The 20157-nt window shown below is 42.7% G+C and overlaps 1 protein-coding gene across 2 annotated transcripts in view; it reads left to right on the top strand.

Moving 5' to 3' along the window:
• CDH18 (cadherin 18) overlaps positions 1–20157 on the top strand; it is a 947256-nt gene that overhangs the window by 508780 nt on the left and 418319 nt on the right. For both annotated transcript variants that reach the window (XM_063922963.1, XM_063922961.1), the window contains exon 3: positions 14397–14691. In XM_063922963.1, the coding sequence (XP_063779033.1) occupies positions 14397–14691 (295 nt within the window). The remainder of the gene's footprint in view (positions 1–14396; positions 14692–20157) is intronic.

The following is a 20157-nucleotide window of genomic DNA, read 5'->3' as shown; positions in this document are numbered from 1 at the left end:
GCAGTTTAAGTCTGTTTTGTGTGTGGATCTGAGTGCTGAATCAGCGTACTTGACCAGAGAGACCAGCAGCTGCCAACAAGAAGAGACAGGCATCTTAGCATGATGTGGGAGAATTTTTCCTTAGAAAGCTCAGTTCTGCCTTCTACAGGTTATATTATGTACATATGTTTGTTTATTTATTATGGAAAGTATAACAATTTCCTGATCACTTGTATTATATGTATGAAATAAATACTGTTTGTTTAATACAGAAAGCTTGTTTTTTAATATACACTATATACCAGTGTTTCCCAAGCTTGGTATTCAGGGAACATTGCTTGTTTTACAGATATCCTTAGTATCAGAGTTGAGATAGTTATTACTCAATGTGCATCAGTGAGTAATGAATACACCTGTGTAACAACTAGGAGATCTGAAAAACATTCACTGTTAGGGGTCTCTGAAGGCTGAGTTTGGGAAACACTGCTATAGGCAGTGCTGCAAGTATGGCGGTACGGGGCAGTACTGCATAGTGGTAAGAAATTGCCAGCCAGTACGCAGTACCACTGGGCTGACCTCCATGCTTGCAGCCCGCTACTGTGTCAGGGAAGAAGAGAAGAGCACAGCGCGGTCCCGTCCCTCAGTGCTGGTTTGTCAGACTTTACTTTGGTCTCCAGCTGCAGTGTGTATCTTCTCAACTGAGGCACCGGTTTGTTAACCAATCAGAGCTCGCTGACCATCAGCCGTGGCTCCTGATTGGTCGCCGGTCCGCAAACTCTGATTGGCTATGAACCAGCGCCTCATTTGAGAAGATACACGCTGCTGCCGGAGACCAGAGTCTGACTGAGCAGCACTGAGGGATGGGACCGTGCTGCGCTCTCCTCTCCTTCTGTGACACAGCAGCAGCAGGTGAGTAGTGGGAGGGGGCACTATATTGACTGATATCTGGCACTGTGGGACATATGTATAACTAACACTGTTTGGCATATCTGGCACTATGGGGCATATGTATAACTGGCATTGTGGGGCATATCTGGCACTGTGTGGCATATGAATAACTGGCAATGTGGGCATATCTGGCATTGTAGGCATATGTATAACTGGCACTGTGGGGCATATCTGGCATTGTAGGCATATGTATAACTGGCACTGTGGGGCATATCTGGCACTGTGGGCCTATGTATATCTGGCATTGTGGGGCATATCTGGCACTGTGGGCCTATGTATAACTGGCACTGTGGGGCATATGTATAACTTGCACTGTGGGGCATATGTATAACTGGCACTGTGAGGCATATGTATGTCTGGCACTGGGTGCATATGTATATCTGGCACTGTGGGGCATATGTATATCTGGTGCTGTGTTGCATATGTATATCTGGCAATATGGGGCATATGTGTATCTGGCACTGGGGGCATATGTTTATCTGGCACTGTGGGGCATATCTGGCACTGGGGGTATATGTGTATATGGCACTGTAGGGCATATGTGTTTCTGGCACTGTGGGGCATATGTGTATCTGGCACTTTGGGGCATATATATCTGGCAGTGTGGGGAATATGTATATATGACACTGGGGAATATGTGTATCTGGTGCTGTGGGGCATATGTGTATCTTGCACTGTGGGGCATATGTGTATCTGGCAATGTGGGGGCATATTTGCATCTGGCACTGTGGGGGCATCTCTGGCACTGTAGGAGCATATCTGGCACTGTGGGTGCATATGTGTAACTGGCACTGTGGGGGCATATTTGTATCTGGCACTGTGGGGGCATATCTGGTCCTGTTGGAGCATATCTGGCACTGTGGGGGAATATGTGTATCTGGCAATGTGGGGGCATATGTGTATCTGGCACTAACACACAGAAAAAGCAAAAGCTCTATTCTGGGTGCACTGAGAACCTCACAATTAAATTTAAAACTTAACTTTTATTAGTATATACTCATGCAAAAATTATTGATCAGCCAATATGAAATATTAAAAAAGATAGTGTGATGATAGAAAAGAAAAAGTGTTTAAAACAAATATTTTATTATTTAAAAACAGAGATTGTTACGAATCTAGGGAATTCCCTATATAAAGGCTATATAGCCCAGCGCTGTAGTATTATGTATTATCCTTTCTGTCCTCTAAGTGTTACTTTCTGTAGTTAAATTGATTCACATAAGTTGAAGAACTAGATATATTCAACTATCTTGCTTTTTAGATTGTGTTGATACAAATAGAAGAAAAAGGTTGTCACATTTAAATTATACTCATTTCATAATGTATCCTAGTGACAGTCTGTAATAAAGTATCCTATTAGTTGCTTCTGTTCTTCAATGCGTTACATATTACAGAGGTCAGGTAATGTGTTATCAACATTCTGTATTATCATTCTAAATGCTACTTTATTTAAACAGAATTTAACCAGAAATCGCACCCATGTTCTTTGTGTTCTAACTAATCCGTATGCTTTCCAGCACCCCGTCTCTGACTCTTAGTGCTGATTAGTCTGGTGTTCAGCAAGGACATTGCAGTGTGTGGTATAATATGGTGCAGAGGGCATTACTGTGTGGGGCTTAATATGGTAAAAACATTTTTTTACTGTGGTGGCCGTGATCTGTTGGTGCAGAGTCAAAAACTGGAGTGTAAAGTAGTCTTTTCTGACGAGGCCACATACATCCTTACAAGGCCATGCCCATTTTAACGATGCCATGCCCCCTTGCCAAAATCTTTATTTTTATATCTATGGGGGGGTGGCATCTTTTTTTATGTTGGGGGGGAGGGTGCATTTTTAAATCTCGCACTGGGAGCCAAATTGGCTAGAAACAGCCCCGCATATGACTGCTTTTCCATGAGATGAAACTAAATTTCCTGTACTCACTATTTGTAAATATCTATGAACCAAGGAACAGTGAATGTGGTCTGTGCTTTGGGTGTATTTTAAATGGCTAACTAGCTGTTCATTATCTCTTTGGCATAATCATGATGGTGTAGGCAACCAACTAGTCATGGAGTTGTCAGTGTTTAAGCTCACAATTTACAATTTATAGTTCTCATTATTCCTTAAAAAAGGGAATAATAGAGCTGATCCCAATTGTGGCTTAATGTTTATTTTATGAATGAACACTAGTATTATATTTATCCCGAATCCTTATTAAATTAAGTAAAACTATATAAAAAAGCCCAAAAACAATATTTATACAAACCGCCAAAACAATCAACTTCAAGATAATATTAGTACTTTATAGTACATTCTATTTTTACCATTTGGGCTACTCTATAATTATAGTGAAACACATTAGAAATGAATGAACAGCACATACATATATATTAGATGCAATTTTAATATATCAGCACCACATCTGTAAGCAAAAACAAGACACTGTAGGGGTTTCCTTTTGATGGGTTTCTTATAAATATACAGTCAATTGAACTTCATGTCAGATGTATAAGAAACATGTGGTTAGTGTATTTGTAATATTTTATGAAGCATGACAAACACTTGGCAGTAGCCATTGCATTTTGTTAGTGCAGTGATGTAAATTGAATCTAATTTATGTATCTACTGTAGGAAGGGGGAGGTTTTTTGCATTCTGCAACTTGTGTTATTTTCTAGTTCCAATACTGCTATTTTATACCAATCATTCATATTGTGAGTAACTGTGTTACTGTACGTTCACAATCTTGGGTTGCTTAACTTCATTTAGTTCCTCTTAATAGTGACCAGTAAGGGTTTCTTCATACTAGTGATGTGAACCGGAAATTTTTCGGGTTTTGTGTTTTGGTTTTGGATTCGGTTCCGCGGCCGTGTTTTGGATTCGGACGCGTTTTGGCAAAACCTCCCTGAAATTTTTTTGTCGGATTCGGGTGTGTTTTGGATTCCGTTTTTTTTTATACAAAAAACCCTCGAAAACAGCTTAAATCATAGAATTTGGGGGTCATTTTGATCCTATAGTATTATTAACCTCAATAACCATAATTTCCACTCATTTTCAGTCCATTCTGAACACCTCACACCTCACAATATTATTTTTAGTCCTAAAATTTGCACCGAGGTCGCTGGATAACTAAGCTAAGCAACCCAAGTGGCCGACACAAACACCTGGCCCATCTAGGAGTGGCACTGCAGTGTCAGACAGGATGGCACTTCAAAAAAATAGTCCTCAAACAGCACATGATGCAAAGAAAAAAAGAGGCGCAATGAGGTAGCTGTGTGACTAAGCTAAGCGACACAAGTGGCCGACACAAACACCTGGCCCATCTAGGAGTGGCACTGCAGTGTCAGACAGGATGGCACTTCAAAAAATAGTCCCCAAACAGCACATGATGCAAAGAAAAAATAGGCGCAATGAGGTAGCTGTGTGACTAAGCTAAGCGACACAAGTGGCCGACACAAACACCTGGCCCATCTAGGAGTGGTACTGCAGAGTCAGACAGGATGGCAGATTTAAAAAATAGTCCCCAAACAGCACATGATGCAAAGATAAAAAGAGGCGCAATGAGGTAGCTGTGTGACTAAGCTAAGCGACCCAAGTGGCCGACACAAACACCTGGCCCATCTAGGAGTGGCACTGCAGTGTCAGACAGGATGGCAATTTTAAAAAATAGTCCCCAAACAGCACATGATGCAAAGAAAAAAAGAGGTGCACCAAGGTCGCTGGATGGCTAAGCTAAGCGACACAAGTGGCCGACACAAACACCTGGTCCATCTAGGAGTGGCACTGCAGTGTCAGACAGGATAGCACTTCCAAAAATAGTCCCCAAACCGCACATGATGCAAATAAAAATGAAAGAAAAAAGAGGTGCAAGATGGAATTGTCCTTGGGCCCTCCCACCCACCCTTATGTTGTATAAACAGGACATGCACACTTTAACAAACCCATCATTTCAGCGACAGGGTCTGCCACACGACTGTGACTGAAATGACTGGTTGGTTTGGGCCCCCACCAAAAAAAGAAGCAATCAATCTCTCCTTGCACAAACTGGCTCTACAGAGGCAATATGTCCACCTCCTCCTCTTCCTCCGGTTCCTCACCCCTTTCACTGTGTACATCCCCCTCCTCACAGATTATTAATTCGTCCCCACTGGAATCCACCATCTCAGGTCCCTGTGTACTTTCAGGAGGCAATTGCTGGTGAATGTCTCCACGGAGGAATTGATTATTATTCATTTTGATGAACATCATCTTCTCCACATTTTCTGGAAGTAACCTTGTACGACCGATTGCTGACAAGGTGAGCGGCTCCTCTAAACACTCTTTCAGAGTACACACTGGAGGGGGGGCAACTTAGGTAAAACAAAGCCAGTTTGTGCAAGAGCCTCCAAATTGCCTCTTTTTCCTGCCAGTATATGTACGGACTGTCTGACGTGCCTACTTGGATGCGGTCACTCATATAATCCTCCACCATTCTTTCAAAGGTGACAGAATCACATGCAGTGACAGTAGACGACATGTCAGTAATCGTTGGCAGGTCCTTCAGTCCGGACCAGATGTCAGCACTCGCTCCAGACTGCCATGCATCACCGCCAGTGGGTGGGCTCGGAATTCTTAGCCTTTTCCTCGCACCCCCAGTTGCGGGAGAATGTAAAGGAGGAGCTGATGACGGGTCACGTTCCGCTTGACTTGACAATTTTCTCACCAGCAGGTCTTTGAACCTCTGCAGACATGTGTCTGCCGGAAAGAGAGATACAACGTAGGTTTTAAATCTAGGATCGACTACGGTGGCCAAAATGTAGTGCTCTGATTTCAACAGATTGACCACCCGTGAATCCTGGTTAAGCGAATTAAGGGCTCCATCCACAAGTCCCACATGCCTAGTGGAATCGCTCTGTTTTAGTACCTTCTTCAATGTCTCCAGCTTCTTCTGCAAAAGCCTGATGAGGGGAATGACCTGACTCAGGCTGGCAGTGTCTGAACTGACTTCACGTGTGGCAAGTTCAAAGGGTTGCAGAACCTTGCACAACGTTGAAATCATTCTCCACTGCGCTTGAGCCAGGTGCATTCCCCCTCCTTTGCCTATATCGTAGGCAGATGTATAGGCTTGAATGGCCTTTTGCTGCTCCTCCATCCTCTGAAGCATATAGAGGGTTGAATTCCACCTCGTTACCACCTCTTGCTTTAGATGATGGCAGGGCAGGTTCAGGACTGTTTGCTGGTGTTCCAGTCTTCGGCACGCGGAGGCTGAATGCCGAAAGTGACCCGCAATTCTTCGGGCCACCGACAGCATCTCTTGCACGCCCCTGTCGTTTTTTAAATAATTCTGCACCACCAAATTCAATGAATGTGCAAAACATGGGACACGCTGGAATCTGCCCAGATGTAATGCACGCACAATATTGGTGGCGTTGTCCGATGTCACAAATTCCCAGGAGAGTCCAATTGGGGTAAGCCATTCTGCGATGATGTTCCTCAGTTTCCGTAAGAGGTTGTCAGCTGTGTGCCTCTTATGGAAAGCGGTGATACAAAGCGTAGCCTGCCTAGGAACGAGTTGGCGTTTGCGAGATGCTGCTACTGGTGCCGACACTGCTGTTCTTGCTGCGGGAGGCAATACATCTACCCAGTGGGCTGTCACAGTCATATAGTCCTGAGTCTGCCCTGCTCCACTTGTCCACATGTCCGTGGTTAAGTGGACATTGGGTACAACTGCATTTTTTAAGACACTGGTGACTCTTTTTCTGACATCTGTGTACATTTTCGGTATCGCCTGCCTAGAGAAATGGAACCTAGATGGTATTTGGTACCGGGGACACAGTACCTCAATCAAGTCTCTAGTTCCCTGTGAATTAACGGTGGATACCGGAAACATGTTTCTCACCACCCAGGCTGCCAAGGCCTGAGTTATCCACTTTGCAGCAGGATGACTGCTGTGATATTTCATCTTCCTCGCAAAGGATTGTTGGACAGTCAATTGCTTACTGGAAGTAGTACAAGTGGTCTTCCGACTTCCCCTCTGGGATGACGATCGACTCCCAGCAGCAACAACAGCCGCGCCAGCAGCAGTAGGCTTTACACTAAAGGATGCATCGGAGGAATCCCAGGCAGGAGAGGACTCGTCAGACTTGACAGTGGCATGGCCTGCAGGACTATTGGCTTTCCTGTCTAAGGAGGAAATTGACACTGAGGGAGTTGGTGGTGTGGTTTGCAGGAGCTTGGTTACAAGAGGAAGGGATTTAGTTGGCAGTGGACTGCTTCCGCTGTCATCCAAAGTTTTTGAACTTGTCACTGACTTCTGATGAATGCGGTCCAGGTGACGTATAAGGGAGGATGTTCCTAGGTGGTTAACGTCCTTAACCCTACTTATTACAGCTTGACAGAGGCAACACACGGCTTGACACCAGTTGTCCACATTTCTGTTGAAATAATTCCACACCGAAGAGGTGATTTTTCTTGTATTTTGACCAGGCATGTCAATGGCCATATTCGTCCCACGGACAACAGGTGTCTCCCCGGGTGCCTGACTTAAACAAACCACCTCACCATCAGAATCCTCTTTGTCAATTTCCTCCCCAGCGCCAGCAACACCCATATCCTCATCCTGGTATACTTCAACAGTGACATCTTCAATTTGACTATCAGGAACTGGACTGCGGGTGCTCCTTCCAGCACTTGCAGGGGGCGTGCAAATGGTGGAAGGCGCAACCTCTTCCCATCCAGTGTTGGGAAGGTCAGGCATCGCAACCGACACAATTGGACTCTCCTTGGGGATTTGTGATTTAGAAGAACGCACAGTTCTTCTTTGCTGTGCTTTTGCCATCTTAACTCTTTTAAGTTTTCTAGCAGGAGGATGAGTGCTTCCATCCTCATGTGAAGCTGAGCCACTAGCCATGAACATAGGCCAGGCCCTCAGCTGTTCCTTGCCACTCCGTGTCGTAAATGGCACATTGGCAAGTTTACGCTTCTCCTCAGATGACTTGATTTAGATTTTTGGGTCATTTTACTGAGCTTTATTTTTTTGGATTTTACATGCTCTCTACTATGACATTGGGCATCGGCCTTGGAAGACGACGTTGATGGCATTTCATCGTCTCGGCCATGACTAGTGGCAGCAGCTTCAGAACGAGGTGGAAGTGGATCTTGATCTTTCCCTATTTTACCCTCCACATTTTTGTTCTCCATTTTTTAATGTGTGGAATTATATGCCAGTATCAATAGCAATGGCCTACTACTATATATACTGCGCACAACTGAAATGCACCACAGGTATGGATGGATAGTATACTTGACGACACAGAGGTAGGTAGAGCAGTGGCCTACTGTACCGTACTGCTATATATTATATATACTGGTGGTCAGCAAACTGTGCAAAACTGAAATGCACCACAGGTATGGATGGATAGTATACTTGACGACACAGAGGTAGGTAGAGCAGTGGCCTACTGTACCGTACTGCTATATATTATATATACTGGTGGTCAGCAAACTGTGCAAAACTGAAATGCACCACAGGTATGGATGGATAGTATACTTGATGACACAGAGGTAGGTAGAGCAGTGGCCTACTGTACCGTACTGCTATATATTATATATACTGGTTGTCAGCAAACTGTGCAAAACTGAAATGCACCACAGGTATGGATGGATAGTATACTTGATGACACAGAGGTACTGTAGGTAGAGCAGTGGCCTACTGTACCGTACTGCATTATATTATATACTGGTGGTCAGCAAACTGTGCAAAACTGAAATGCACCACAGGTATGGATGGATAGTATACTTGACAACACAGAGGTAGGTAGAGCAGTGGCCTACTGTACCGTACTGCTATATATTATATATACTGGTGGTCAGCAAACTGTGCAAAACTGAAATGCACCTCAGGTATGGATGGATAGTATACTTGACGACACAGAGGTAGGTAGAGCAGTGGCCTACTGTACCGTACTGCTATATATTATATATACTGGTGGTCAGCAAACTGTGCAAAACTGAAATGCACCACAGGTATGGATGGATAGTATACTTGACAACACAGAGGTAGGTAGAGCAGTGGCCTACTGTACCGTACTGCTATATATTATATATACTGGTGGTCAGCAAACTGTGCAAAACTGAAATGCACCACAGGTATGGATGGATAGTATACTTTGACGACACAGAGGTAGGTAGAGCAGTGGCCTTCTGTACCGTACTGCTATATAGTATATACTGGTGGTCAGCAAACTGTGCAAAACTGAAATGCACCACAGGTATGGATGGATAGTATACTTGATGACACAGAGTTAGGTAGAGCAGTGGCCTACTGTACCGTACTGCTATATATTATATACTGGTGGTCAGTAAACTGTGCAAAACTGAAATGCACCACAGGCATGGATGGATAGTATACTTGACGACACAGAGGTAGGTAGAGCAGTGGCCTTCTGTACCGTACTGCTATATAGTATATACTGGTGGTCAGCTAACTGTGCAAAACTGAAATGCACCACAGGTATGGATGGATAGTATACTTGACGACACAGAGGTAGGTAGAGCAGTGGCCTTCTGTACCGTACTGCTATATAGTATATACTGGTGGTCAGCTAACTGTGCAAAACTGAAATGCACCACAGGTATGGATGGATAGTATACTTGATGACACAGAGGTAGGTAGAGCAGTGGCCTACTGTACCGTACTGCTATATAGTATATACTGGTGGTCAGCAAACTGTGCAAAACAGAAATGCACCACAGGTATCGATGGATAGTATACTTGACGACACAGAGGTAGGTAGAGCAGTGGCCTACTGTACCGTACTGCTATATAGTATATACTGGTGGTCAGCAAACTGTGCAAAACTGAAATGCACCACAGGTATGGATGTATAGTATACTTGACAACACAGAGGTAGGTAGAGCAGTGGACTACTGTACCGTACTGCTATATATATAGTTATACTGGTAGTCAGCAAAATTCTGCACTGTCCTCCTACTATATACTACAATGCAGCACAGATATGGAGCGTTTTTCAGGCAGGGAACGTATAATACTGGTGGTCACTGGTCACTGGACAGCAAAACTCTGCACTGTCCTCCTACTATATACTACAATGCAGCACAGATATGGAGCGTTTTTCAGGCAGAGAACGTATAATACTGGTGGTCACTGGTCAGCAAAACTCTGCACTGTCCTCCTTCTATATAATACTGCTAGTCCCCAGTCCCCACAATAGAGCAATTAGCACACTGAGCACAGAAATTTGCATCACACTGAGCACAGTCAGATATGGAGCGTTTTTCAGGCAGAGAACGTAGATATTTGCACTTGCAGCACACTGAGCACAGATATTTGCAGCACACTGAGCACAGATATTTGCAGCACAATTTGCAGCCCACTGAACATAGAAACTGAGAGGACCCCAGCCACGTCCTCTCACGATCATCTCCAATGCACGAGTGAAAAATGGCAGCAACGCGCGGCTCCTTATATAGAAAACGAATCTCGCGAGAATCCGACCGCGGGATGATGACGTTCGGGCACGCTCGGGTTAACCGAGCAAGGCGGGAGGATCCGAGTTGCTCGGACCCCTGAAAATAAAGGTGAAGTTCGGGCGGGTTCGGATCCCGAGGATCCGAACCCGCTCATCACTACTTCATACATATAGTATGAGATTGAAAAATTTCTGAAAATGCATGAAAACTTACAAAGGTAATTTTAACATGTTTTCCACTAACTTTCTTTTTGGAATTGTGGCTTTACCAGTACCAGTATTTTGTTCTAAAATGTTAAAAGTAATTGTGGGAATGGCACAGTAGTCTCAACTTTTGCATTGTCATACAGTGTGTTTATTTAACATGCAATAAAAAGTAACTAAGTACAAATGGTCCCTTAAAGTAGTTTTCAGCCTTACCTAGAAGAAATATCCAGTTACTCTGTTGTGAGCAGTATTTTATTAGAAACTAAGGGCTTAATTCAAGGTTGATTGCAAAAGCAAAATCTTCTAATGGTCAAAAACCATGTGCACTGCAGGGGGGGGCTGATGTAACGTGCAGAGGGAATTAGAATTGGGTGGGTTATATTGTTTCTGTGTAGGGTAATACTGGCTGCTTTATTTTTACACTACAATTTAGATTTCAGTTTGAACACACCACACCCAAATCTAACTTTCTCTGCACATGTTATATCTGCCCCCCCCCCTGCAGTGCACATAGGCCCTCATTCCGAGTTGTTCGCTCGCAAGGCGATTATAGCAGAGTTACACACGCTAAGCCGCCGCCTACTGGGAGTGAATCTAAACATCTTAAATGTGCGACCGATGTATTCGCAATATTGCGATCAAAACCGAGTTAGCAGTTTCTGAGTAACTCCAGACTTACTCTGCCTGTGCGATCAATTCAGTGCTTTTCGGTCCCGGCTGACGTCATAAACACACCCAGCGTTCGCCCAAGCACTCCCACCGTTTCTCCAGACACGCCTGCGTTTTTTCCGGAAACGGTAGCGTTTCCAGCCACACGCCCCTAAAACGCCGTACATCCGCCCAGTAACACCCATTTCCTGTCAATCACAATGCGTTCTCCGGAGCGACGAAAAAGCCGTGAGTAAAATTACTTTCTTCTTAGTAAAGTTACTTGACGCATGCGCAGTGCGAACATTACGCATGCGCACTAAGAGAATTCTCACTGCGATGCGATGAAAAATACCGAGCGAACAACTCGGAATGAGGGCCATAGTTTTGCCCAACTGCTAACAAATTTGCTGCTGCGGTCAACTCTGAATTAACCCCTATTTTCCTTACCACATACTGTATATACACACTCATGCTAGGATTAATTTTGTTGGGAACGTATTAACCTGCCGGTATATTTTTGGAATGTGGAAGGAAACCAGAGTACCCAGAGGAAACCTGCGCAAGCACAGGAAAATATCCAAACTCTACACAGTTAGGGGCATGTTTGAAATGATTACCTCAGTGCTCAGAGGCAGGAATGCTAACCATTACACTGTCCATGCTGCCCAGTCTCTAAAGCCACCACACTTAACATCTTTAATGTCTTCTGGTCGTCTGTCACCATGGGTCCTCTGCTCTACTTGTCTCAGCAGTACTGCATGATGTTATGATATCACACACTCTGTGCCACAGTGAATGAACAACAAAAATGTATTTACACTGCTGCAGCATCTACAGATGGAAAATGCTAATTAGTATTTAGATGTCCAGCCTGTCCAGATGCCCCTAGGCTTTTCAGATGCCCCTGTACTCATAGGGGTAAATTTACTAAGATGGGAGTTCTATTTAAGATGGGATGTTGCCCATAGCAACCAATCAGATTCTATGTATTATCTTCTAGAAGGTGCTTTATAAATGAGAAGTAGAATCTGATTGGATGCTATGGGCAAAATCCATCTTAAATAGAACTCCCGTCTTAGTAAATTTACCCCATAGTCTCATTGCACATGTGCTGCAATGGTCTTGCAATTGCGGTTGCAGAGTGAATTTATTCACAATGTTATTGACAGTCAGAGTAGATAGTGGGGACTGAAGGCAAAAATGCAGGCATGTCGCAACCTGTGACTGCAATCCCGCATGCAGCTGCAATGTTTCCCATCCTGCGGCCATACTGTGTGACCATAGACCAACTCTACTCTGTGACTGATGCTGCATCTTTCTATGCAGTCGCTGGGATTTGCTAAACCACTGGTGGGCGTCTCAGCACAAATCCAGGTGGCTGCAGCATTTGCATATTTTCACACAGTTGCTAATGCATTTACATACATCTCTAAATCAGGGCCATTGTTGTATTTCTATGATTCCAGGATGCAAAACTAGCATTGCAGTTTGCAGTCTGCTACATTCAAAGAAATGTGTTTATTATGTAACTGAAAAATTCCATGGGGTATATTCAATTAGGGTTGAAAACTGCCGTCTGTCGAAAAGATGGCAGTTTTCGACTTTTTAAGGTCGAATCAAGATTCGACATATTCAATCCCTGCAGTTTTTTATTCGACAAGTCGTGGAATTCGACTAGTCGATTAGTACGTGAATCGGCGGTATAGCTGCCGATTCACGTACTTTTGAGTGAAATGGGGCCAAATTCGACTGGATTTGGACTCGTTTCCGACCATCTCAGTCCGACATAACAAAAGTTGGACTGAGATGTGGGACCCAGAGGAGGAGAGGGGGGTGCCGCGGGGAGACGGGGGGGGGGGAGTCACGGGCATACAGTGGTGAGCATTGCTACAGCACTGCAGCAGGATGTCTCACAGCCACACCGCTCACAGCAGCATCCATCCGACTCCAACAAGTGAGGTCACGCTTGCTGGAGCTGGGTAGACACTGCCGTGGGGTCTGGCGGCTGTGTGACATCCTTCTGCAGCGCTGCTGTAGCACTGCTCTCCTCCATCTGCCCGCGGCTGTCCCCACTGGTCTACCCCTCTCCTCCCTCTCCGGTCCCTCATCTCAATTCGACTTTTTTTAAAGTGGAATTGAGATGAGATTGAATTGGGGTTGTCCGACCCTAATTGAATATACCCCTATGTCTTGAAACTGCACAAAATAAAACACATTTAAAGTTATGATCTGGAAATACATCCTAACTACACAATGCATAAGGTTGAAATAGTGGAAAGTGTTACAGTATATGCAGTAGTTGATCCAAAGTATTTGGCATCAACTACAAAGCATGAGGTGAACTGATAGTGAACTGAACAAAAGTCAGGTAACAGAGGTGTCTTAATCTGCTGTTCCAGAATGATGAGACTCCTACAGGTGTAATTCTCTTTTATCCATTTTACATTTAAAAATGATGATAATGTGTTCTGTGCAGCTGAAAAAATGTTGCTCAGCCACTATCATTATGTTTTATGAGAGCACTCAGCATGAATATGAATGATAAAATATTTCAATTTTGTCATAGTATTGCATAATGCCAAATATTGTTATTCACAAGAATATAGCCTCATAATACCTTATTTATGAATAGAAAACACCAAAATACCAGCTCGATAAGACAACCTTGACAAACAGCTTCTGAATAATTCAGATAGACTATCTTGCATATTCAGAAAAGCTTTTATTGAGTGTAGAATGCTTCAAGAGTTCAGAATATTCCAGTTTGGTCTACAAGGATATTGGAGACGCAGACTGCTCCTAATGCATGTACTTAATGCATGTAAACTTGACCTATGCCGATCTGAAAACAAATCAGCATTGCTTACTTGAGAATAAAATAGCATAATAAAATATGGATGAAGCTGCTTACAGTTAGTGCTGAATTATAAAGAGGAACAAACCAGTTAGCATTATGGCTTTAATTTTCTTTGAATAATTATTCACAAAGATATTATACTCCACTATTGACTGTCTAGCAAAATGATGGTTGCAGGCAAGACATCAAATTCACTTAATGACTTTGTCTGTCGGTGGAAAAATAAGTTTGGACAATGCTACTTTTATGTTTTGCATGTACAGTATACTGCAATACTATAAACAACTGTTTCTCTTTGTCTTACAGTTGCACTCAAATTCGGATAAAGGTGATGGATCTGTTAAGTATATATTAACTGGTGAAGGGGCAGGGACTATATTTCTTATCGATGACACAACAGGAGACATTCATGCAACAAAAAGTCTAGACCGTGAACAAAAGTCTCATTATGTTCTACATGCACAAGCAATCGATAGAAGAACCAACAAGCCTCTTGAGCCAGAATCTGAGTTTATTATTAAAGTACAGGATATCAATGACAATGCTCCTGAATTTCCTGATGGACCTTATGTAGTCACGGTTCCAGAAATGTCTGATATTGGTAAGTAACATGTTCTTTATTTTTTACTTTGTTTTTATTAATAGGGATATGTGATACAAATTTAACTCATATGACTCATGGTGAGTACTTGATAGCCAGGAAAAAAGGATAAAAGAAATTATACACCATCTCACCTGAGCGAAACCATTACTAACAGAATCCATGGTGAGCTAATTATATCACTGTGGGGGAGATTTATCAAATCTTGGAGAAAGTGGAGAGAAACAGCGTACCAACCAATCAGCTCCTAAATTACATTTTTCACAACACAACCTTTATAACAACACAAGCTGATTGGTTGGTGCTGTATCTCACTTCACTTTATCTCTTTCCAAGCATTGATAAATCTCCCACTGAGATATTTTGCAGTGACAGTTTCTACCTACTAGTTAAGCTTGCTTGAGCAAATATTCCACTCCAGGTTCCCCTTTATACTACAAACATTTCAATATCTTTATGGTATGGGTAATACCCCATTAATAAGGAAACAGCATGTTGTGTTGCAGGTGTATGCTGATGGCAATTCCTAGCTTAGTCCTTACCCAGCAGACAGGCAAGTGTTTCCCATCCAGACACAGATAATGGGAGAAATTTTTTTTTGCAAATGCCATCTAAATGTATTACTAGTAACTGTTGAAAATTACAGGAATGGGTCACTATTATAGAATAATTGGTTTATTTCAATAAACCATAAACACAATAAATCACATAAAAAACACAATAGCCATTATCAATTTTCTAATCAACTATTCCTTATACTAAATTAGCAAAGTCCTTTACACATTAGTATAAGGTCCCAGTAACCTAAAACAGATGACATACAGTATAATTGATGACTCGGGTTATGGTTAATATTGGGGCCCTTAAAGTGTATTTACAACTGAAGGTCAAATTGCAACCTTGCAGCGCTGATATATAAAGTGTGAGCAGTGCCTTTATATCACTCTTAGAATTGTGTAATAATTTGTCACTTCCACCAAATCTGAGGACCAGTGGCAGATTTCACCTTTGGGCTGCAGGACAGCAGCCTCCCCAGTAAAATCTGCCATTACAAGGAGTTAGCCAGTTGCAGTCTGTGATTGCACTGGCTACACAGTGACTGGCAGTGATGACTTCTGTTGGATGTCCTAATTGCCAGTCAACCAGGTCTCGGCAGTCCCATTCGGAGGTGTTTCCTCCCTTCGGGACTGCCAGACCACACTGCCATCCCATGGGAGTGGTCAGCGCATGCGCAGTCAAGTGACAGCTTGATTGTGCATGTGCAAACCCCAGCTTATATGGACTGCAGCTGATAAAACCCATAGAAGCCTGGGATTTGCACATGTGCAGTCATGCTGCCAATTGACTGCGCATGTGCCGAGTCCTGACCGGTGGCAGCAGTGGCTTTCCTCCTCTCCTGTTACCTCACCCATGGTGCCCCCCCCTCCTTAAAGGTAGGAGCTGCCACTGCTAAGCACCTCGACCAGGATGCTACTTCCCCTCCAAAAGGTAGGCACAGCAAACAAATGGGCAAGACCTTCATCTTGGCTTATGTGGCACTACAAGTCCCAGCTACTCTTCTATTTTTTCTCTTCTGCCTATCTCTCAGCTGCTTATCACTATACAGTGGTGTCACCTCAGGTCTCCTCTCACCTCAGCTGCAACTGTCACTCCTCTACCTGCTTTTTTTTTAAATCAACTTTTTTTTTAAATGACTTTGGCTTTAGCCGATTTTCAAAATGGCAACTACAGGGTGTCACATATGTAGCTCCCTAATATACAGTATGTAGGTTATTTGTAAAGCACATCAAGGTGCACTGCAAAATTCCTTGGTTTGCATCGATGGACCTTGATAAAAAGCTGAGTATACATGATGGTGCATGCTTCCCCTTAGCACTGAAGAACATACTCTGCAAACGAATAATCTAGATTAATATGCAAGGAAATAGAAAAAGAAAACTTGGGGGCTCATTTATCAATGAGTGGTAAAACTAATTGTGAATGATGAAACTTGTTGTCTATGATAAATGGTGCTCCAGTCAATCAGCACCTACTTGTCATGTGTTCAGCTCCTGTCATGTGTTTGAAAAATGACAGTTGTGTGCTAATTGGCTGAAGCGCTGTTTATCATATGCAACAAGTTTTATCATTCAATAGGAGTTGTATCACTCATTGATAAATGGGCCCCATAAAGAGGTGTGAAAAGTGTAAGTTTAGGGGGTAGTAAACTCAGAAAATACTGTTTATTTGCCTTATTTAGGACTTACAGTAAATTATAAGTGAGGAAAATCACTGTTTATGATATGTTTATTATGTGTATCACTTTCGTATATGTGAAGCATTTTATTATCAATTTTAATAAACCTAAAAATTCATTCATCTGCTGTAAGCTTATATTTTAATGGGACCTGTTTGGGGAAGTGAATTTATAGGATTATTTGTCACCTGCAATTATGTGATGCAATTGATGGTTATCAATGTCTACTGCATTTTAGAGTGAGAGGCTGAAATCCCAAACATGACAAGAAATCAATTAATTGGAGTCTTTAAAAGTAATCATCTGTATTAGCAGAATACAAGCTAAGAATTGACCAGGTAGATATAGGAGCCATCACCGGGCAATAATTGGCTATACAACATCAATTATTAATTACACTATTTTAAAAAGAAATTGTTATATACATTATACTTTCTATTCAATTCTATAAAAGACTTTGTAATTTATTCTGTAAATAATAATGTGCAAGCTAATATAGCAAGTGTTATACTGTACCATCTAGCTCTTACTATTTGATACAGTACCTAGTAGTTTCTAGTCAAGCAAAATGCACTGTTTTCATTCTAGTCAAGCAAAATGCACTATTTTCATTCTAGTCAAGCAAAATGCACGGTTTTCATTCGGAAGCAGTACTGTAGGAGATTCCAACAGAGCAATTTTACCAAACAAGAGGATTTTTAGGCCTTTTGTGTGGTTTACAAATCATGTGATTTACTAAAGAGAAAACTCACATCATCCCTTAGAGGCTTTTCTCTGTTACTGTACTTCCAGCTTTCAACTACTGTACTTCACACCTACTGTAAGCAGTTTTACTGTTTCTAGAAGTCATTCTGTTTTCCACAGTTCACATTCTCTGCTCATAGGTTGTTGGTGTAAGAGCTGCTGAAGGATCACTGAAAACTCTTGAGGCATCTGTGCCTGGTTAGACATGTAGGCCCATATGTAAAAGCAGTGTCCGACTGGGGTATGAAGGGCCCACCGGGGGAATACAGTAATAGGGGCCCATACTTTGGGGTATGGCCAGCCTACAAAGGGGATGTGGCCAGCCTCCACAGAGGCTTGAAATACGCAATAGTTCAGTGCAGTGTAATGCAACATATCTACCATGTATAATACAAGTGCACAGTCTGGAACCTGACCCCTAGAGGAAGGAGTGGGCCCTCAGGCAGTGGGGCCTACCGGTGGTTTCCCTGGTTCCCCTGTTGGCCAGTCCGACCCTGTGTAAATGGTTGTCATTTGCTGGCTCTCGGGTGATTTTGATGAGATACTGTATCTCCTAGACCTAAAGTAGCATAAGTTTCAAGGTAAATAATAACCTAGATTTGTTTTAAAACAAATTGTTACTTTAAATTTAGCAATTATCTTACTGAATGATGCCAACAAATCGCAACATCGCAACATATAACACATGATCCTCACATCAGTGTTATTTTGCTTTTACCTCTTATTGAGTTGTAGATACCATTTATTATTACTTAAATGTGCAGTTACAATGTATAAGTTTTATTTATAAGTATAAGTATACACATTTCACCATGTATTGTGAAATCCACGGTAAATCTTTGCAAGCTCTGCATACAATTTAGTATATTTAATACAATTTCATTCATATTCATAGTCTTTTACATTTTTTTTTATACTGAAAAAAGTCTTCTAAGTTTATAAGGCACTCCATTAAGCTGTATACATGAGACTCACAAAATACTCAAACAGCCCAAGTGAAAGACAAACTTAACTGTTTTACATTATTACAGACTGACCAACATTAAAGAATTTGTGCATCTATAGGGTACAGCGCAAAAAAAATAGTATACCCCCTCCCAATGGCTGTCACTCATACTATGAGAAGTGATGAGCACTGATCAGCCTGACACTGTTTTTCACAATAGCAGGGGTAAATGCACATTAATGATCTCTCTGGTATAAGTGTTAACCAGGCCAGGGTGTAAAGCACAGAGGCTGATTGGGATAATTGATTTTGTTTGCTTATCTCTATTTTACATAGTACACTGTACATTATATAAAAGCAAATTAAAATGAAACCCCAGCCATGTTGGAAATTGTTGCTAATGTATTTTACATATATTCTATGGAATATATTACTAGAGATGTGCACTTGAAATTTTTCGGGTTTTGTGTTTTGGTTTTGGGTTCGGTTCCGCGGCCGTGTTTTGGGTTCGACCGCGTTTTGGCAAAACCTCACCGAATTTTTTTTGTCGGATTCGGGTGTGTTTTGGATTTGGGTGTTTTTTTTAAAAAACACTAAAAAACAGCTTAAATCATAGAATTTGGAGGTCATTTTGATCCCAAAGTATTATTAACCTCAAAAACCATAATTTCCACTCATTTTCAGTCTATTCTGAATACCTCACACCTCACAATATTATTTTTAGTCCTAAAATTTGCACCTAGGTCGCTGGATGACTAAGCTAAGCGACCCTAGTGGCCGACACAAACACCGGGCCCATCTAGGAGTGGCACTGCAGTGTCACGCAGGATGGCCCTTCCAAAAAACACTCCCCAAACAGCACATGACGCAAAGAAAAAAAGAGGCGCAATGAGGTAGCTGTGTGAGTAAGATAAGCGACCCTAGTGGCCGACACAAACACCGGGCCCATCTAGGAGTGGCACTGCAGTGTCACGCAGGATGGCCCTTCCAAAAAACCCTCCCCAAACAGCACATGACGCAAAGAAAAAAAGAGGCGCAATGAGGTAGCTGTGTGAGTAAGATAAGCGACCCTAGTGGCCGACACAAACACCGGGCCCATCTAGGAGTGGCACTGCAGTGTCACGCAGGATGGCCCTTCCAAAAAACCCTCCCCAAACAGCACATGACGCAAAGAAAAAAAGAGGCGCAATGAGGTAGCTGTGTGAGTAAGATAAGCGACCCTAGTGGCCGACACAAACACCGTGCCCATCTAGGAGTGGCACTGCAGTGTCACGCAGGATGGCCCTTCCAAAAAACCCTCCCCAAACAGCACATGACGCAAAGAAAAAAAGAGGCGCAATGAGGTAGCTGTGTGAGTAAGATAAGCGACCCTAGTGGCCGACACAAACACCGTGCCCATCTAGGAGTGGCACTGCAGTGTCACGCAGGATGGCCCTTCCAAAAAACCCTCCCCAAACAGCACATGACGCAAAGAAAAAAAGAGGCGCAATGAGGTAGCTGTGTGAGTAAGATAAGCGACCCTAGTGGCCGACACAAACAC

Source organism: Pseudophryne corroboree, chromosome 5, assembly GCF_028390025.1.
Source record: "Pseudophryne corroboree isolate aPseCor3 chromosome 5, aPseCor3.hap2, whole genome shotgun sequence".
Lineage (NCBI taxonomy): Eukaryota > Metazoa > Chordata > Amphibia > Anura > Myobatrachidae > Pseudophryne > Pseudophryne corroboree.
Note: the sequence above shows the minus strand (reverse complement) of the source record. Positions and strands in the feature narration are given on the sequence as shown.